General features: G+C 43.2%; 1 protein-coding gene across 3 annotated transcripts in view; it reads right to left on the bottom strand.

Moving 5' to 3' along the window:
• The window catches only part of LOC144368439 (Fc receptor-like protein 4), a 28467-nt gene extending 14785 nt beyond the window's left edge, over nt 1–13682 (bottom strand). The window contains exons 1-6 of one of the 3 annotated variants that reach the window (XR_013428198.1): nt 12817–13681; nt 11166–11186; nt 4796–5047; nt 3505–3759; nt 2923–3207; nt 1424–1711 (exon numbers count right to left, since the gene is read on the bottom strand). Coding sequence is in view for 2 of the 3 variants with exons in the window: in XM_078027304.1 (XP_077883430.1) it covers nt 1424–1711; nt 2923–3207; nt 3505–3759; nt 4796–5047; nt 11166–11186; nt 12817–12847 (1132 nt within the window). In the remaining variant the exon portion in view is untranslated. Of the gene's footprint in view, nt 1–1423; nt 1712–2922; nt 3208–3504; nt 3760–4795; nt 5048–11165; nt 11187–12816 lie in introns of all 3 variants that reach the window. The other 2 variants (XM_078027304.1, XM_078027305.1) reach the window with 2 other exon arrangements.
• Nucleotides 13683–21795: the final 8113 nt, after the last annotated feature.

The raw sequence follows: 21795 nt of genomic DNA on the forward strand, positions 1-21795 counted from the left end.
AAAAAGAGTCAAGCATGAGGTCTGGATTTTTGACCTGAGAAACTAGGAGAGGAAGCTTCATGTGTCGCAGGAGGATGCTCTAAGCAGAAACCTGTTTCAGGTGAAAATCAAGAGTTTGGTTTCAGGGGTAAGTTTTTGGCTTTCAAGTTAAGTTTGAGATGCCAATTGGAACTGTGAAGTGCATGGTTTAAGTCCTTGGGTAGATGGATCTTGAGGTCAGACTGAAGGTCTAGCTATAGGCTGAGTCTGGGAGTCCTCAGTACCTGGAAGTCACAAGTGCATTTAAAGTCATGAGACTGGGTGAGATGATGGAGAGTCTGGGCACAGAGTGTCTGAGAACAGAGCCCCAGGAGGAGTCTCCAGAATGGACAAGTCGGAAATATGATGAGACTCTGAAAAGCAACCTACAAGGAGTGTCCGATAAAAAGCTAAGAGCTGTGCCCCAGAAGTTAAGGACAGTATTTCAAGAAGGTGGGATCATTTGAGACAAGAGCTGGAGGAAGATCAAGTAAAATGGAAACCGAGCGTCGCCCGGCCTCGGCATTATGGAGGTCATTAGAGGTCATTGGTCACCTTTACAAGAGTAACTCAGTGGAGTGAGCCAAGCCTGAGAGCGGAGGGTTTGAGAGAAATGGAAGAAGTGAGGAGAGCCAGTAGAGAGAACTCCTTTTGAGGAGTTTTACTGGAAAAGAAAGCAAGGAAATCTAGTTTTCCAGTAGCTTCTCGATGGATGGACGGTTTATTGAAAGCCTAGGGAGGCACTGAGCCCGGGTGGGAGAGGAGCTGAAGCCCAGGAGAAACCACATCCTCAGTGCCCAGTGTTGACTGAGAACACGGCTTGGCCCATTGTGGCTTCTTGGGCACACAAGACGACATGAACTAGGCCTGGAGGATCCCAAAGCAAGGCTCGTCTGCCTAGGGGACAAGGCTGGCTCTGGATCTGCTCACCAGACTTAGGCGTTTTCTGCATGTAATTGTGAAGCTGGGAATCCCTCAGGCCTGCGGTACCAAGCAGAGGGCTGCCTTATGCCTTTGGTTCTGTCCCCTCGAGGACACGGATCAAATGTGCAATGAATCATTTACTGAAAGGAGAAGTATAGGTGACACTTAGGTGACAGAGCTACAACGCTGCCAGTGAGGTAAGGCTACTCGTTGAGATCAGCGCACAGAGGATCAGAGAAGAGACACACAAAATCAGCTCCAAGAGGCAAAGATGGCTTCCGGCCAGCTTTACCTCACCGTATTACTTTCCACTGACCCGATTGGTTTGTTAACATTCTGATGGAAAGAGATTGTCGGTCATGGGGAGGATGGAAAAAGAAGTCGGAAAAAGATGAGTCAGAAAGTTAACATTGGTGAGGCCCACTCCTGATTTGAAAAAATACCCTCAGAATACACAGGATCAGTGGTGGTTAAGACTCACCCCTCACGGTGACGTTCACCACCTGGCTCTGCACAGGGCCGTAGCTGTTGTCGGCTGTGCAGTAGAATCCCCCGCTGTGGCTCCCTGGGACGACTGGGATCTCCAGCTCTGCTCTCTGGGAATGCTGCGTCTTCCTCCCTAGAGTCTCCGATGTGTCCTCTCTGTGCCAGGAGAATGTGGTGACCCCTGTGCCTTCAGCCACGGAGCAGACAAGGACCAGCATCTCCCCCTCAATTGCCTGGCCTCCTGGGGGCTGAGTCTCCAAGGAGACCTGAGACACAGGGACCCCTGCGGGAACAGGAGCAGCAGCTGAGGGCCAGGTGTGGGGAAGGCAGGACTGGTTTCAGATAGAGTCACTTTTCACGCGACTTAAGGTGTCCTCCGTTAGCGGATACTAGTGCTGTGATCAATGGACTATGGATTTTGAATCTAGAACATCACTAAATGTGCTAACCCTTCCGGCCTAACACACAAAGCCCCAGGAGAGAAAAATCGACCACTCCTGGAGAAGCATTTGAGCTCTGTCTGACCTAGCTGGTGGTCTGAATTGTTTCGAGAGATAGGTAATAGAAATAGTGGTTGTTATGGGACTCAGCTGGACCACACCTGATTCCTGAAGTCCTGGGTTGATACCTAAGACAAGATGATATTTTTCTTTTTGGGCTGATTGACTATTTTTATTTAATATCAGGGGAAAAAATAGGCCACCATGTAAGGGACATACAAGTTTTTGGTCCCTTAAGAAGAAAATTTCTTTGAGAAGGCAATGTTTAATGAAACTGGCCCTCTCATTTCTGGGTACAGTGGCACATGCCTGTAATCCCAGAAACTCAGGAGGCTGAGGCAGGAGGATTGCAAGTTCTAGCCAGCCTGGGAAACTTAGCAAGACCCTGCCTTAGAAACAAACAAAAGAACAACAACAACAACAACAACAACAACAACAAATCCTGGCCCTTTTTTGCATTCTGTCTTTACTAACTCTTCTAAAGAAATACAAGTCCAATTCCAATCACCTGTAAACATAGACAAGATGGTATTTAGTGTATTTCCCTTTGTATGCATGTCTCCCTCACCTCTGCAGCACACCTCACAGACAGTATATTGTTTTTTTGCTATTGATTAGGAAGAGGTGGGTATTTGTCTTCTAAATAGTTTGCCCTGGGTTCTGGCATGCTGGATCTGCCAACTCAATAACAGGGAACCTCGTTTTCTTGTTTTTTAACCCCAGATCTTGAATTGAACTCCATGCATCAGCTCTATCACTCCAACATGAAAGAGTTTGAAAGGAAGACTAAGTTGTTAGGGAAATGAAGGTAGAAATGAAATCCCCTATTTCTTTTATTATATAGTTCCTCGATTCTTACTTTAAGCCTGAGCCCCTATCAGAATGACAAAACGAATCTCTTTTGGATAGTCCCTATACCCACGGGCCAGAAGGAGCCCAGAGATGTGGGAAAGATGCCTCAGTCCCACCCAGCCCCCTGGCCCTGCCTACTTACTCTGTACCAGGATCTCCCGGGGGGAGCTGAGCTTCTGGATGCTGCTGGTCACAGTTGCAGCCCCACATCTATACCTTCCCGAGTCTTCTCTCCAGATGGTGGGGATCTGGAGCCCTGAGAAGTTGCTCCAACTTGACAGGACGATCCTGTCATCTCTGAAGAAGATGAAATGAAGAGGGGTGTCCAGTCTCTCTGGAGGAAGATGCGTTTCACAGCTCAGGTTTACAGAGTTCCCTTCTGTAGGCTGAAGGGCTGTGACCTTCAGGTTCGGACGTGGAAATAGTTCTAGAGAGAAAAGGAAAATCAAGTTCTGAGCAGGAGGGTATTTAGCACTCTGGGAGGAACAGGCTTGGATTCTCTGTCCCCGGAAACTTCAGACATACAAGATTAAATGTATCAAGCTCTCGATTATGTTTTTCTTTCCTAGGACAATTCAAGTCCAATCACTCCACTTTCTCTGCCTCTGGGAGGGACTCATAAGTCTCCAGTATTCAGGGTTCCAATATTCCCCTATAAATCCCTCCTGCCCAGTTTCTCCACCCTGACATTACTAAATGAATCTATAGGAAATGAAGGATTTACCTTTAATTCCAATATATTTGGTAGCTGACGTATCTGCCGATTTTTTGTTCCTAAATCCAATGCATTGATAAAAGCCACTGTTATTTAAACTTGCTCTTGGGATAAAAAGATCCAAGCTTTTGTTAGAAACCAGAAGGACTTTTCCATTCCAAGTGTATTTCACGGAGGTCAGCTTCTCTTTTCCCCTTTGCTGGCATCTCAGAACCAATATGTCTCCTTCAAACACAGAATAAGGAGCCTGTAGGATTAAGGAGCCTGGAAACAACACAGAGATAAGATACCATCATTCAGGACACTACCTCCTTTCCCCCTGCCCCTTCAATTACAAAGGCTTTATTGTTTTCTTTCTGCCCCCATCAGAAGTTAATCTCCTGACCAAAGTCTATTCATTTCCTCCCAACTCAGTGAGGCATTCTTCAGATACAACTCCTAAACAAATTCTAAACACATGTATTCAATCATTTAAGGACAGATTCAAAATGTAAGGACTTTAATATGGAGAAGAAAAACCAAAGAAGGTGTGATCAAAATCTCTGTCATCATACAATAGAGCAAAAATCAACACCAGTCTGCTCACTAAATCTCCTAGCAGGTGCTATCAAAGAGGAAGCCTTTGGAGAAATATGCAAGGAATCATGGCAGTGCATTGGGGGATGCTAGAGAGAAGAACTATTTTCAGAGACACAAGGTTAGGTTCGATTGATTGTGAATGTGGTCCTCTGTGGAAATTTTCCTGCTGTGCAGGCTGTGACTTGAGGTTAGCTGTATCAATTCCATCTTAGATCCTGAATACCTCCTCCTAGAGAGCCACGTCTGTGAAGGGGATCCAGAACATTATGTGTAAATGAGGTAGAATTGCACGGGAAGGGATATGGGCATTTTGCAAATTGGAGATGAAAAAATAGAAAGGAAGAAGGGACAGATACCAGGACAGGCAGGGATGAAAGGCCAGAGGTTTGAAATCTCTGACTTTCTCCTTCATGCTCAGCATGTCCGTGTGTGTGATTTCTCCCCTGTGAGGCTGTGAAGTTCCACAGGGTAGCATCTCAGACAGCTTCCTCTTCGTATTGACTAAACAAACAAATTTCCTGGACAATGTAAATGTGTGAGAATGTATGCTGATTAATATGAAGCATTTCAACTCGAATTTCAAGTGAAAAACATTTGCAGACAACGAGGAAGAGTGTAAAACTGTAAGCAGCTAAGGCTAAGGGAGAGAGAGGAAGGAAGGACCCCAGTGCTTAAAAACTGCAGAGAGCTACGATCTTAACCAGTTCACCTTCTCTCTCACCTGTAGAAAAGGTCAAGGATACAGGGTCACTTAGAAGTGAGCCCTGGACCTTGCATCTGTAAGTTCCCGATTCACGGACTTGCAGGGTATCTCCTGGGGTTTCTCTTCGTGTTGTGTGTCCATATTTCCCGTACCATTCTGTTTTCTCTGGTGCATGGAAATGAAACCTATTGCAAGTCAGATTCACTGTCTCTCCTTGAAAGACTGTGGTCCATGGAGGTTGAAGGGAAATCACAGGTCTGGGTGCAGCTGCTGAGAAGAAGAGAAATGAGTCTGAGGTGGTGGTCCCTGCAATCGCTGCCACCGAGGTTCCTGTGGGGATGACAGGAGGACCTGGATTTGAAGAATCCCCTGGGTCCTGGGGAGAGCTACTGCTTCCCCAAATTGCAGGTTCTACAGTTGGGCTCGCCTTACTGCCAGGTGCCGTGGCTGCTCCGGGGTTTCCAGGAGCAGACTGACCTTTCAGAGGGCAACCCCAGCGGGATCCATTCATGACTGATCAATGATGGGAGGTTTACAAATCCTCTAGCCTTCTCAGGTGAAGCCGATCCTCAGGGACATAACTGAGCATTGCATTTCTCCAGCATGTATTCCTTCCTCCAGGGAACTGCATGTTACAGTTCCTCTCTAAGATGAGTGTGTGTGTGTGTGTGTGTGTGTGTGTGTGTGTGTGTGTGTGTGTGTGAAGGGTACCAGCACATGTCATCCCCAAATATGTTTCTTTCGTATATGAATTATTTTGAACCAAAAGACCATTGGGAACTACCAGAAAAAAAGGAAAAATCTAAAAATAGGCCATATATTTTCTTTTCCTAAAGAAAATTTGCTTTGATAAAGGCATCTCCTTCTGTCGGACCTTCTCAGTAGAGAAGATATTGGCTTAGATCTGCACAACAAAGCATACTAAACAACCCTTGTTAACACGCTTTTCCTTGTCACCACCCATAACTCGCTTCTCCCTCTCCAGAATCCTCAAACCCCTCAACGTTGTTTAGCCTAAGATGATATGTAAACCTCGAATATCTGCCTGCTTCCTTGAGCCACATTTGACTTTGTGATCTTCCATGTGTACATGTGTAATTAAAGCTTACTTTTTCTCCTCTTAATCTTTTACCAGTTTGATTCATCAGCCCCAGCTAGTGAGCCTAAGATGAGACGAAGCAAAAATAATTGTTTTTCCCTCCCTTACATGTGGCATGAGCCTATATTGGGACTGGACTTAAAGATGGAAGAAATACAAAAATTTGGAGATTAATTATGCTGGTATTTAAAAAGTCCAAATCGTATTTTTACTCATATTCTAACAAGGACTTAACTCTTCACTTCTGCCTGCAAATTTTTGATGGGTGGCTAAGAGCAAGATTAAAGACTTGGCATTCCCACCTCCATTTCACATCTATTCCCATTGCTCCAAGTCACCTTTGATTCCCAGAATCGGATCTGATCCAGTAAACATCTTGTGATGAGTTGAAGCTACCTGCCAGGCAACATTAATTTTTTTTTTTTTTAAAACCTGACATGGTCAGACCTGACCAATCTTGAAATAATGAGATAATATGGAGACAGACCTCTCCTGATCAGGATCACCTGCTTTGGTATCTTTGCAAACTTTCTAGTTATGCAAACGCCCACCGGTGCCTTTGTTCTTTTCTTCTTCTTCTTTTTTAAAGAGAGGGGAACTAGGTGCCTTTACTTTATGTGATGCTGAGGATCGAACTCAGTGCCTCACAGGTACTAGGTACATGCTCTGCCACTGAGCTACAGCCCCAGCCTCTCATTCTCCTCTTTAAAAACCTTAAAGTCATTGTCAGTCTATTGAAGATGGGGCTAAAGGGATGGACCACTTCTCTTCCCAGCAGAGCTACACTGATTAAAATTCCTTTCATGCTTTCTATCATTTCCTTTTCTATTTGTTTTTAGGGTGAGTGGTTGGACCTAATTTTGGGGGTCTCCCGAGTCAGGCCTCTGGCCTAGGACTCAAGTAATAATATCAATGAGAAGCAGGAGTGGGAGAGGGGAGCAGGCTGCTGTCTGAGGTGTGAAGTATGTCTAGACAGCTACAAAGGGTAAGACTGCAGGGAAACAGGTGCTCCCAACACTCTAAACCTCAAAGACACTCTCAGGGCGAGAAAATATTGACCTTGCATGAAACTGGACCCTGAGATCTTTGAAACATGAGTGGACAGAGCTGGAGAATCCAGGGCAAAAACAAGTTTAAAAAAAAAAAAGCATTAGCATTAGCTTCCTGTGGAAAATAAGGGAAGAGATTTCTGTTTTCTTTCAGAATTTCTTTTTCTGTCCCTTTTAAGTGTTTATAAATGTTATAATGGCTAAACAAGAGTCTGGCCAGTCTCCAAACCCAGGAAAGTCCTGGGTGCCATGTGTTATCCTTAAAAAAAAAAAAAAAAAGGTGGGGGATAGTAAAACATCATCCCCAGATGCCCCCTTCTTTTTCCAAAAGCTCAGCCAAGCCAAGGCAGCACTAACACCCTTGGGCTGCAAAGTGCAGATACCTAGGATCTTAGAGGACCTGGCTTTCTCTTTAGCACGCTGGGAACCAGGGAAGTTTAGTGCCATCTGTCAGAAGCTCCTTTCTTCCGTATATGCTGGGAAAGTTGCTCCTTGATATGCTGCTCATGCAAGCAAACCAAAGCCGCTTATGTCACTGCTGCTGCAACCTGATGTATAAAACCTCCCTCTGCGTAGGGACAGTTGTGGAACTGAGAGCCCCGTGGAAAGAATACAGATCACTCCCGAGCCAGGCACCACTGGACAAAACAGCAAGAGGGAGGGACGGAGGAGGCGCGTGCTTGACGGAGGGGCTGCCTGTTCAGCCTGTCACCACTGAACTCTTCTTGGAGCAGTCACTTATCCCCGCCCCAACCCCTGGTACTGGTGATTAAACCCAGGGTGATTTACCACTGAATTAATCCACAGCCCTTTTCATTTTTTTACTTTGAGATGGGATCTCACTACTTCTGGAGGCCGGCCTCAAACTTGCAATGCTGCTGCCTCAGCCTCCTGAACTGTCACTGATCATAAGTCTCACAGCCATCTCTGGACATCTTCTTTGGCCTTTTCACAACCTGCCCGCTGCCCTGGCACAGCGGGGTCATGAACTTGACATGCTATCTTTTTGGTTTGGGGGAGATGGGCATATGGAAAGACGCTCCTCTGTCTCCCGGTTTCTGTAGGAGGCTGAGTCTAACTTTGCTGGGCTCCCCCGACGCCAACATGCAAAACTACCTGTTGTTATAAAAATGTGAGAAGTTTGTTTCTCCTATGATAAAAGCCAATCCACTAACACAGGTGGTCCTCCCAATTACCATAGTTAAGATAAACTACGTGTCAGGTTATTTTATTGGAAAACCAATTATTATTTATGTTGAAAACACGTATGTTTGGATTATCTGCTTGACTAAATAGAGGAACGGAATTCCTTTCTGTCTTTGCTCTTTTAGTGGTTTTCCTATGAGGTGCATTCCATTCTGGCTTAACACTTCTTCCATAATAAAGTGTTTTCCTTTATCTATTACCATTTATAGAGAAGATTTCTGGGTTGGGAGATTTTATTTTTTTAATGCTAATTCCCTGACAAGAAATCATTACTGAGGCTTCCTGGTTTTTTTTGAACCTGAATGTTTATTTTCTGAGTCCTGTAGTTTTGAGGTGGTGAAGCTAACAACAAAATTATCCATTATTAGAAACATCCCTCCGGATGCAATGCTCTTCTCTGGCTTGCTTAAAGATGAGTGGCTTGGTAAGCTAATCTTTCAATGGGTATAAAGTGAAAATGGATGGCTATTGCAGATTGTGCCTAAGATGCAGTATTTCATGAAGTTGGAAAAGTCATGTGGAACCGCTGTTCTATGGCTGGCGACAAACACAGAGGTGAAAAGCAAGATCTGTTAACAATGAAAAAGGAGAAATGCATCACAAGGAAAGCAGTGGTATGGTTCCTGGAGGTGGGTCCCGTGCCCCCTCTAGACTGCTGGCGCCCCCCCACCGTGGGCTTGGAAAAGTGAAGCAGTTGGCTTTCCTCGCTACTCCATCCAGGTCTGGGGAAAAGCTGTCAGAGGAATAAAACTAAGGGACAGCAGGGACTGTGGGATCCGGGGAAAGTCTGCCTTTACGCTGAAGGAAGGGAGGCAGGTGGGGATCCTCTGACAGCCTCAGTCCCTCCTGTGCTGCCTCCATCCTGTGCGGCCTCGATGCCACATTTGAAAACCCAATACTAGGTCCAGGCTTCAATCTACACAGGGCCTGTGATAGTCTAACTTCTGTGAAATAGAAAATAAAACAAATTATAGTGCGATTATTTTGTTTTTCAAAAATAAAAATCTCAATTTGAGGTGCCGCTAATTACTATCCAATTTGCAGTGGAATCACTTTACATGGATTTTCGTCTTGTTACCTTTTCATGCTCAGATAAGGGGGAAGTGTCTAGAGTTAAGGGCTTATAAGCAATTGCTATTTTAAAGCTGGAGATATTAAGCATTATTAATTTTTTTTTCCCTAGAAGAACATCCCAAATATGTCTTTTAATGATATCCAAATGTAACAAAAAGGCCTTTCTTGTGTTTAGGGGGGAAATAACCTGTAAGGTCACTTGAATGCATGTTTTAGATGAAGAGGTTAAATGTTTCTGTTTGGTAATGTGAAACATTCAAGAATTTTTGCAGACTTTGAAAAAAAAAAGTTTCTCAGCCAGGCACAGGGGCATGCTCCTGTAATCCCACGAGGCTGAGGCAGGAAGAGAGAGAGTTCAAAACCAGCCTCAGCAACTTAGTGAGGCCCTATTTCAAAATAATAAAATAAAATAAAAGGGCTGGGAATGTAGCTCAGTGGTTAAGTATCCCAAGGTTCATGTCCTGGTACCAAAAAAAAAAAATTCTCTGAAGGGAAAGTACCAGGGAATAAAATTGATCAAATTATGTAAAATGCATGTAAAATGCACCACAATGAATTCCACTATTATGCACGGATAGAAAAAAAGATAAAATGTTTTCTCTTAAATATTTGGGCAGAGTGCCCTGTGTGCTCAATGGGAATGTGTTGTGTTTCTCCTGAAGGGAATAGAAATGTTCTATTTCTAGGGGACACCTGTCATGTGCCTAGGAAGCTTGGGGCAAGGGAACAGGGACTTGGGCAGCAGGTCCTTTCCTGGAAGGAAGGAAGACCTTCTCTCTTTTGATGGGTTCAACTGGATTCTTCTTTGGTTCAGGTAAACTGCCCGTCTGGTGTGCCGTGGCCCGGTGACCAGGAGGATGTCCCTCGTCAGGGCCTTTGTGAGGTTTGGCACTGGGTCCTGAGATCAACCACACTCAGGGGCTGACGTAAGACCTTCTGGTTTATTTCCTCATCCTAGATCCATTAGCAAGGTCTTGCTGAGTTAAAATCCTGTCTCCCTCTGACTGGGAAATGGTTGGTGTCCATGACATCATGAGGGAGAGCCACAGAGACAGTGTATACCCGGGGGGCTGTGGCTCCTTCTGGCTCAAGCAGGACAACCACCAGCAATTCCCAGGATGTGCTTGGAACACTTGAAGGAATCCCACGGTGGCTGCCAAACATTTGTGAGATAGTTGCCTATAAAAACTGGACTTTCTATCAGGGTGCGGTGGTGCACACCTGTAACCCCAGTGACTTGGGAGGCTGAGGCAGGAGGATTTCCAGATCAAAGCCAGCCTCAGCAACTTAGACCCTCTCTCTCTCTCTCTCTCTCTCTATATATATATATATATATATATATATATATATATATATATATATTGGAAAGGACTAGATTGTAGTTCAGTGGTACAGCATTTGTCTAGCATTCATAAACCTCTGGATTCAATCCCCAGCATAAAAGAAAGAGAGAGAAAGGACAGAAAGACAGACAGACTTGGCTTTCTGCTGAATAGCAGATGGATGGGAGGTCAGAGTTATCATAATTTGAGCTATTACTAGAAAAATGTGTCCACAGAAAGTTAGTTACACATGGGTAGGGACAGAGTTGGAGCTCCAGCCTCCCACTTTGTAATAATGGCTTTTAAAAATCTTTCCCTCTCAAAATCCTATGCATTCCAACATCAGCCTTGGCCAGAATCCCACATCAGGTGAGGGGATGCCCCCACCTCCTGTGAACTCCAGTGACACGTGCCCCAACCCTCCACATTCATCCAACACGTGGCAGGTTTGGATGGAGAAAGGTACTTCCGAATAGTCTAATGCTTAGCATCAGAATCACCACAACAACTGGTATTTTTATGTCCCTGCAGTGCTCAGAGAAGAAAGGAAGGAGATAAGGTGGTCTTTCTTACGAGAGTTAGAGGCTAGTTATTAGAGTATCTGCAGATGTGAAAGAGAAAAGAAACGGGGGACTTACCAAATTGTCCATGGACTGGAGCTGCAAGAGAGTAAAAAGCCAGGTATCAATAAAGGCAGGGTGTTCCCAACCATGTCTCCCTGAGAACCCGCAGGCCACATTCTATTACAAAACAAGAGGAAGAGAAACACATGCAGTTCCACGAAACATGGTGGCCAAAATCTCACGTTATGGACTCAGACAACCTGGTTTCCATTTTAGCCATGTAAACCCTGGGCAAACCACATAAACTTCCACATCTCAGTTTCCTCTTTTGAAAAATGAGAACCATAGAAGTGACTTCCTGGTGTTATTGTAATGAATTGAATTAGTAAGTCCTCAATTAATGGCTGCTGTCAATTTTTTTTTTTAAGTATGGGGCTACTGCTGATCTTGACTCCTGGAGTATTCTTCTCCTTCAGTACCAAGTTAAGTCAAGTCACATCCATGCATTAGGGTCCAAATGAACCTTCCCTCCTCCATGAAGCCTTATCAGGTGTCTAGAGGCTGAAGCAAGCTCTCTCTTCTTTTGACTCAGGACGCTGACAATCGTAGCTTATTGAAGCTCCGAACTGAACATACAGTATGGGGTGACGGTTAAATGCATAGTCTCCGAAGTCAGATGATGGGTTTGAATCCTGACACCACCACTAATTCTAGCTGCATGAATCTTAGTATTGAGACCACAGTTTCTGTGCCTTCGTTTCCTCATTTGTAAATGTGAGTTATAATAGTTCCAAGCTACAGGTCGTTAAAAAATTGGATAGATTAATAATATGGGGGTATTCCTAGAAGGGTGTCCAAGACATAGGGGTTAGCAAGAAGCAATTGTCATCATCACCCATCATGCCGTGACCCAGTGTGTAACACTTCTCTGATATTGGCAGGTCAAAGGTTCTTGCATTGGAACTTTGATGCTCTAATCAGTGTCAGCTCTTGAGGGTGGAGGCTGTGATCTCCAGGCCTCTCTACTCTCTGAGGTGCTCCGCTCTGGGCTGCGCTGACACCATCCATCCATTCTTTATTTGCTGATCCCATGAGGTGCATATCACACTAATAATAAATCTTCCCCAAGTTAGAGTCGGGGGATCCAAGTTGGAGCAAGACAAACACACTTAACAAATACACAAGACTGACTTTTTAAATTCCCAAGTGTGAACTACTAGGAATTCAGTGTCTCACATGGACAAATATTGTCAAATAACACAGAAGCAGGGGCGTGGGTCGGGGCAGTCCAAGGGAAACCATTTTATTTTTTTTTTTCTTTTCTCATGGTTTGATTGCAGGATACAGAGAAGGAAATAGCTATTCTCAGCAAAGCATCAATTGCCCCAGCTCACAATTAGAATATATATGGTCCTTAGAATCTCAGATTGTATTTTTCTCTGGGTTTTCATGAGCTGCATGGGAAGGGGGTAACCAAATCTAGTTATTTTGTTTGTTTGTTTGTTTTGTTTTCATTTGAAAACAAAAATTGGGAGGGATTTCCCACAGGCAACTAAAAGCCAAAGTGGATGAAGATCACATCTCTGGAAATCAATTTCTGTTTATTTCCCTCATAGCATTAAATCAACACCTTCCCTTTTGTTCATTTTCTGCAGTTTTCACTAGCCAGGAGGGGGGACCCTTTGCTTGGGATGAGGCTCAGGTCGGGCACCTGTTCATTACTCACCGAGGACCAGCAGGGACACCCACAGCAGCATGGAGTCCTGCCCCAGCAGCTGGACAAGGAGCAGATCTCAGGAGACACGCCCGGTCAGCCCAGAGGGTCAAAGCAGCGTGTATCCACACTGTGCGCTCCCAGAAGCGAGTTCAGGAGTTCAGCGTGTATCCACACTGTGCGCTCCCAGAAGCAAGTTCAGGAGTGGTTCTCCGAGTAGAGCTAGTTGCTTAATGAAGTGAAAAACAGAAGTGGAGCGATCTTTCTTAAAATACCATGTTGCCCAGTGCAAGAGAACCCAGAAAGTGAAAGTCAGTATTTGACAGGAGGATTGAAGCTTTGCTCTGATGTCTTGGTGTGAGGAGTTTGCTGTTACTCGCATCCTGGTAGGGGGAGTTTCTCCAGCTGCAGCTGTCACATTTCCAAAACTTTCTGGCTCTGTCTTTCCAGGAGATAGAACACAGGTGGATCCTCTCTGATACCAGAAACCAGGCAAGACCGAAGTCCTCCCGAGGTTCGCATCATCCAAGGATGTACCTGAAACACCCCGAGATGGAGAACATTCCGTTTGGTCAGAAATGCCCTCCCCTGACCCTACTGCCTCTGCTGGCCCCACCCCTTCAGCTGGCTGTCTAGACACATGATGAATTTCTTAGTCACAAGACAACTCTAACCTCCAACATGCATGAAAATATCCTGACTCATCTCTCCCAGGGGAAGCCACGACCTGTGATCTGAGTAAGAGATGAACTGAAAAGGAAATTAAGCCCCATCTTGCTCTTCTTAGATAACGAGACTGTGAATTTCCACTTAAGGTCCTAGAATCTGAGTTTTGCCACAGGAATATCTTGACCGATAACGTTGTTTATAAAAGTGTATTCCAGCTAGAGTGCCAGGTGCGGGAGCAGAGTAGAAATCTGGACTCAACAAGCTTTTTATTCTAGTGGGGGAGACAGACTGTGGATAGGGAATGAGACACAGAGTGAAAGTGCTCTGATGAGAGGGAAATTGACTTGGGATGGGGAATCAGGAGAGCCTTCCTAGTGGAAGAGGCATTCAACCTGAAGGCATGTCATTCTTGAACTGGGAGTCAGCGTGGCTGAAGGAGGAAGGCAGTCACCATCCCCATTACCATCATCCCACATGTCTCCATATAAATGACCCTTGGCCTTCTTGTAAGGAAGGATGATGGATCTAGAAGCAAATGAGGAGCACTCTGTATTTTCTAATAGAACTATGAAGTTATAGCCATATATACTGTCACACACATTCGTGTACACATCCATTTTTACTCTCACCCTGGCCCCTTTCAAAAGTTAGGGAGGCACATAACACTTACAGGAAAGCAAAGAGGTGGTGCTGATTTTCCATGAACTTTTATTTAATGGGGCAACTGACTTTCTTACTACTTCACTTCCGTTGGCTAAAAGATAAGTTTTGAAAAAGGATCGCCAAAATAGAACATTTAAAACTATAACCTTCATTAGCTTTTATGATTTACCAAATCAGGTAATTTGTTGAAAACCGAATATAAAAGAACTTACAATTTTAGAGACTAAAGTAAAATCACCAATTCACCAGGACACAACATTAAACTGTGCATTAAATGACGTCTGAATGCTGTCTGTGACAACCCATTTTCAGCTTGAACTGCACACCACAAAAAAAAAAAAGATATTTAACAAAAAGCCCGTTTTAGAAAGGCCTATTTTAAAAAATTACACTGGAGGGTCCTCTTTACTTTATGGGAGTGGAGTGAGTTCACATTTTCCCGATTTATTCTGGTTTGATTGCTTTTCATAGATTGGTGCCCCTGGCATTTGTTTTAATCCGACTTAGTCTATTTCAAATAGGCTTTGCAAATTCAAAGCCTGTGGGAGCCGGATCAGCAATGTAGAGAGAAGGGAATGACATGTTAGAATAATCAACTTCCAGAATGCAATGAAATTCAATTATTTTTTACTTGTAACAATATGAGAATGTATTAGAGACTATATTTTCAATCCAAACTTGAAAAGTACAGATTGTCATGCAGACATAAAGTTTTTTCCTTCAGTAGTCATTATTTTTTTTAGTCAGGAACTGGAAACCTGACATCGCCTCTTCTGCACCAAAAATTAGTGTGAGTGAGAACTTACATTTCATATTGTATTTGCAACGTAGGATTCAGCTTTGTGTTCTTCAAACGGTTGCCATATTTAGTTTTATTGTTTTCTAAAGGCAAACAATTATTTGCAAATGTAGGCACTTCTGACCGTGGGAAGGAACTGTGCACAATCGTTTTTATATTGGGGAGGACTTCTTCTTTGTAGAATCCTGGCAGTCCTCCATTGCCACATTGTTCCTCAGTGTTGCCTTACTCCTCAATTATTTCTATTTGTGACTCTTCAGGCTCACTATCAATATTAATTGATAAAAATTTTAAAAAAAAGCAAATTCAACCCTACTGGTTTATTTTCAGATCTTTCCTTTCTGAACTCACTTTTCGATTCCACAATTTGGGAGACGTAGTTCAATCCTTTCCTTTTATTTCTGGAAACTGATTTCAATGAAGAGGATCCTAATTTGGGGTAATTACAAATGCTTATCTCAGAAGTAGTCAACGTGCCGAAAGGGGAGGCACTGTCCGCTAAAAGTCCCACTATTTGGTCTTTGGTAAGAAGATTGCTCAGTGGATGACATAAACCATTTATTTCCTTTTAATTCACCGTGCTGCAAGTAAGCCACCTGTACTACAAAGTAATACACGAGGCAACCAACTTGTAAAGGAAAGATTTGTTTATCTCACAGTTTTTAGAGGTTCAAAGGCACAGCACCTCACTGGCTTGCTTGTGGTCAGGGCGGCAGAGGACAACAACAGGGACAGCTGTGTCAGAACGAAAGGTTACACCTTAAGCCCGGAACTGAGAGAGGAAAGGCAGAGCCAAACTTGGGCTTTTATATCAGTCCTCTCATGAGAACTACCAATGTGTCCCATGAAAACTGTCTTCCAAGGGTACTTCCTTAGTGACCTAAGGACCTCCCACTTGGAGAGACCTGCCTCCCAGTACGGCACTTGCCAATATCTCCACCCTGGAGACCAACCCTTATATATACCTTTGTGATTGGTTGATTGATTGATACTGCAGATCAAATCCAGAGCCTCTCCCATGCTGAGCGGGTGCTGAGCTCTATCCCCAGTCCTCCAAACCTGGACCTGTGGAAGGCACTTCTTGTGGCTTGGATCTGGAATGTCTCATGTGCTCTGAGGGGGGGCTTTTGGGTAGCGACTGGATCATGAGGGCTTTGGGCTCCTCGGTGGATTCATTGATTGATGGTTGAATGGACTCCTGGCAGGTGGAAACGAGTTGAGAGAAAAACTCACTGGGGGCGGGCCCTAGAAGGGTTGGTCATCTTTCTGGCCCTTCCCTGCTCTCTCTTTGCTTTCTGGCTGCTGAGAGCTGAAAGCATATTTCCACTGTGCCCTTTCACCATGATGCTCTGCCTCACCTCAGAGTCAAAGCAATGCATCATGGGCTGACACCCATTAACCAGGAGCCAAAATAAATCTTTCCTCCTCTAAGTTGTTTTGTGCAGGTATCACAGCCATAAAAAGCGAACTAACCTCAAATGATAGCCATAGTGACATAGTACCTCCTAAACTCCCTGTGTGGCTGATCACCATATTCTACGTCTTACTCATCACATAAAGTGTTGATCTCTCTGTGGCTCTAACATCGAGAACTTATCTAGCTCATGCCCCCTTTTTATTACTGAGTTTGAGATATATTTATTCTATATCTAAAGTGTTAGCACAGAGTGATGGCTTTGGATGATGTGACGATGGATTTAAATCCTCTGTCATGGCAAAACACTGCCATCTTGAATTTAAACTTCCTAACATGTTCAATGATAATACAGATCATGGTAGGGGTACATCTAGATTCTGCCATAAGTTATTTCCCTCCCCGTATCCATATGCTTACAGTGTAATTTTGCAGCTTCTCCCAAAAAGTTGAATCCATTTTTATAGTTCTTAAACATGGTTTGACCTTGTGTTTTTGTGACATGATAAATATACTTTGGTATCTGGTACACAGCTTATGAAACTCATAATTTCCTGAATGACAGGGGAGCTAGGAATATCTTTTATTCTAATATTTGTTCTTTAGCTACAGCTCACAACACCAAACTCTTAAATCTTTTGAAATTTCCTAGACACTAGGACCACCTTTTGTTCTAGGAAGGTGGCTCTTGATGGGTTCTTGGATGGTATCTGGAAAGGATCTAGTTAGAAGCCTTGAGTCATAAATCAAAGCCTAAATTTTCAATTCTACCTTCCCAAGCTTACCCAACCTACTAGTCCAGGAAAGGAAGAGGGAGTGGAAATGAAGTTAATAGTAGACCACGTGATGTGGTGAGGCTCCATAAACCCCCTTGGTACAGGGTTCAGAGAGCCACTACCTTGGTGATGGGAGGGTGGCCCATCTCCACTCCACGGGGACAGAAGCTCCTGTGCTCTGACTTCTTCCAGACCTCACCCTAGGTGCCTCTTCATCTGGCTCTCCATCTGTATTCTTTATCATATGCTTTATAATAAGCTGGTGAAGGTAAATTAAGTGCTTCCCTGACTGAGTTCTGTGAGCCATTTTAGCAAATTAACAATTCTTCTGAGGGGCTTGTGGAAATCTGACATGGTTTGAATATGCAGGATTCCCCAAGGGCTCATGTGTGAGATAATGCAAGAGCGTTTAGATATGAAGAGATTAGATTATGAGAGTCGCAACCTAATCAGTGGATTGATGCACTTACAAGGATTAACTGGATGGTGACTGTAGCGAAGTGGGGGGTGGCCGGAGGAGGTGGGTCACAGGGAGGTATGCCATTGGTTGGCGAGCAGAGCTCTTTCTTGGCTTCCTTGGTACCATGTCCTGAACTACTTCCCTCCACCACACCCCTCTGCCAAGAATGTCTGCCCACCTCAGGCCCAGAGCTACAAAGTCAGCTGACCAGGAACTGAACTTCTGAAACTGTGACCCAACAAACATTTTCCCTCCTCCTATAATATCTGTTGGTCACAGCGATGAAAAGCTGATTTGTAGCCATGTTGGACAGAAGTGTGGGTACTCTGGACAACTAATATAGGTGAGTAGCATCTGATGTGCGGAGCATTCTCACTGGACAGAACACTTAATCTCGGGGCTCTGCATTAACTCTAGGTAGATTAAATTGTAGGACACCCGGTTTGTTTCTGTGGAGAACTAGAAGCTTGCTTGGTGTAGAAACCCACACAATTGGGGTAAGAAGAGCGGGAACGGAACAGTTTTCCTCCAGTCTTGCTTTCGCCAATAGAAGTGGCAGAAGCAATGTGGTGAAAGTTCTGAATGTGGTGCTCAGGAGAGCTCGCATGCCTCCCTTTCACTATTCGGAAGACACTGACTACTGTGTGAATGAAGCTGGGTTGGCAGGCTGAAGGGTGAAAGATCTTGGAGAGAGGACCCAGTCACCTCCGCCAATCCAAAGGAAGCCATCACAAGCAAGATGGCCCGAACCTGTGAGCTGACAACATAAATGCATGAGTGAGTCCAAGAGAGTCCAGTTAACTGTCCAGCTGAGCCCCACCCACATTGCCAAATGGCTGAATCATGAGATAAACAAATGGCTGTTGTTTAAAGCCACTAAGTTTTGGTGTGGTTACACACAGTTATTAACGGGAAAGACTTACCTTAATATGCTATGGTCACCAGGAGCAAAGTATTCAGTCCCGTCTTGAGTGTTAATGATATTGAGATAAACATAGTTAACCTAAGCATTATTGTTTATATTTATATTCTAATAAATTGTAATAGAAAAATGAAATGAATTACTTTAAAATTTTCACACACTTAGCCTTTTAGTTCTATAGTCATATTTTCAATCTCCCGAGTATCAGCCAATGGTTGATTCCCTCCTGTAATCATAATTCTGCTAATAGACATTCTTTAGTAAAGTCATGGTAGAAACACATGTGCAGATTTTTAAGAAAAATTTAAAATAGAATGACCCTGTGACCCAGCAGTCTCCCTCCTGGGTGTGTGGCCAAGGGACGTGAAGTAAGCCTGTTGAAGGGAGATCTGCCCTCTCATGTTCATTTCAGCATCATTTACAACAGCCAAGCTGTGGAATCAATCTGTCTGTCTGTCCATGGAGAGACAGGTAAAGGAAATGTAGTATAAACACACGATGGAGAAGTATTTGGCCTTTTATTGAAAAAATAAGGAAATCCTGTCATTTGTGACAACCTGGATAAACCTGGAGGACATTATGTTAAGTGAAACAAGCCAGGCACAGAAAGACAGATCCTGCACGGTCTCACCCATATATGGACTCTAAACATTCAAGCTCATCGGAGAAGAGAGTGGGAAGATGGTACCAGTCTGGGGTGGAGAGGGTGGAAGATGTTGCTCAAAGGCTTCACAATTTCACAAAAGGATAAATGAATTCTGGAGATTTACAGTTCATCGTGGTGACTACTGTTAGTAATGATACATTGTATACTTGAAAATTTGTTTTTCATTTATCCATTCTTTTTAGTCATATATAATAACAGAGTCCATTCTGATATATTTATACAAGTATGGAATATATCTTTTTTCTATTTAGGACTCCATTCTTATGGATGTACACAATGGAGGGATTTACTGTGTTTTTTTCATTAGGAGAATAGGTTCTGAGGGTTCTCACCTTAAAAAAGTTAAATATATGAGATAATGCCCATGTTAACTAGCTTGCTTTAGCCACTTCAAAATGCATACATATATTAAAGCATAATCTTTGTGTCATAAATAAACACTAAAAATTTAAAAACAGACATAGATTATAGATTTACCTTCTGTGGAATTTTTTTTACTTAATACATAAATCCACTTTATCATAGCTATATTTAATATATAAACACGTTATAGAAACCCAGTTCAAAGTTTAGTTCTTCATTTTTTAGTTCATGAAGCTCTTCAACAGTCATTTTCTCTAGTCATAATTCTTTAACAATAATTGCTTCATATATATATATATATATATATATATATATATATATATGAACATTTTTTTTCTGCTTTCACAAAGAAACAATCTTTTCCCTTCTTTTCATGAAACCACAAGTTTTTCTGTTTTGTTTTATTCTCTCACAGGTACAGATAAAAAAAGCTCTTGTCTTCTTCAATCTATTGAAAGTCAAACACTTGGACATTTGTGAGAATAAGCGGTAATTGTCACTTGTCTTCAGTGTTGGGAGGCAATAGGGAGTGGCAGAGACTATGGCCAATTGGAGAACGTGTGCTCCACTTAAAGGTAGCAGCTGTGATTCGGCTTCCAAGTATTGCTATCAATAGCTGATAATAGCACATGTTCTGAAGATCAGCTATTACCTGATTTTTCCAATTTTTAAGAGAACTTCAAAGTATGTATTTTTATATTAAACCTCTTCACTTTTAACTTGTAAATAATGTATGCATTATCATATGAGCCAGCAATGTGGTCATTTGTGAAAACGTGTGTAGTAGGAACTTAATATTTTCCCCAGAGTCGATACAGAGTAATAAGCAAAGTGGTCCAAACGCAGACAAGTTGAATGAATGCTTGAATAAATGATAGAATAGGATCCTTAATAGGGGCACAGGTAGGGAAGGACAAGACCCTTCCATGTCTCACCTTTGGGCCAGCTTCAGGATTTGTGGAATACGTCAGGGAAGAAAAGGAGAAGACAGATGGCAGAAAGGCCAGAGGCAGAGGTGTTCTGAAGGAGATTTTCAAAAGAGCGCTCTCTCCAAAGCTCCCTCAGCCCAGCATGAGGAGCTATTCTCCCTCTTGAATAGAGAAGCTCTTTGCCACCGGACCCTAACGTTTTGGACCCCCTCCCCTTTTTTGGTACTGAAGACTTGGGCACTTCCCCACTGAGCTATATCCCCAGCACTTTCTGTATTCTACTTATTTACTTATTTTATTCTATTTTTTAGAATAGTGGTGTCAGCAACATGGTTAAAGTCATTAGCAATCTCCTGCTAATTATACATGACAGCAGAATGCATTTCGATACATTTTACACAAATGAAGCACAACTTCTCATTCCTCTGGCTGTACGTGAGGCAGAGTCACATGGATCTTGTAATCATATATGTATATAGGGTAATAATGTCCATCTCATCTCATCATCCTTCCCACCCCCTCACCCCCTCTCCTTCCCTTACTTCCCTCCGCCCAATCCAAAGTTCCTACATTCTTCCCTAACCACCCCCATTATGGATCAGCATCTGCTTATCAGAGAAAACATTCAGCCTTTTGTTTGGGGGCGGGGTTGACTTATTTTGCTTAACATGATATTCTCCAGCTCTATCCGTTTACTTGCAAATGCCATAATTTCATTCTTCATTAAGGCTGAATAATATTCCATTGTGTATATGTACCACGTTTTCCTTATCCATTCATCTGTTGAAGGGCATCTAGGTTGGTTCCGTAGTTTAACTATTGTGACTTGAGCTACTATAAATATTGACATGGCTATATCAATATAGTATGCTGATTTTAAGTCATTTGGGTATAAACCGAAGTGTGGGATAGCTGGGTCAAAGGGTGCTTCCATTCCAAGTTTTCTAAAGAATCTCCAGACTTTTCAGTGTGGTTGCACCAATTTGCAGTCCCACCAGCAATATATGAGTGAACCTTTCCCCCCATATCCTAGTTGACACTTACTGCTCTTGTCTTCTTGATGATTGCCATTCTGACTAAAGTCAGATGAAATCTCAGAGTAGTTTTGGATTTGCATTTTTCTAATTGCTAGAGATGTTGAACATTTTTTCATATATTTGTTGATCGATTGTATTTCTTCTTCTTTGAAATGTCTGTTCAGTTCCTTACCCCATTATTGATTGGGTTTTTGTTTGTCTGTTTGTTTGTTTGTTTTGGTGTTAAGTTTTTTGAGTTCTTTATATATCCTGGAGATTAGTGCTCTGAGGTGTGTGTGGTAAAGATTTTCTC

Source organism: Ictidomys tridecemlineatus, chromosome 11, assembly GCF_052094955.1.
Source record: "Ictidomys tridecemlineatus isolate mIctTri1 chromosome 11, mIctTri1.hap1, whole genome shotgun sequence".
Lineage (NCBI taxonomy): Eukaryota > Metazoa > Chordata > Mammalia > Rodentia > Sciuridae > Ictidomys > Ictidomys tridecemlineatus.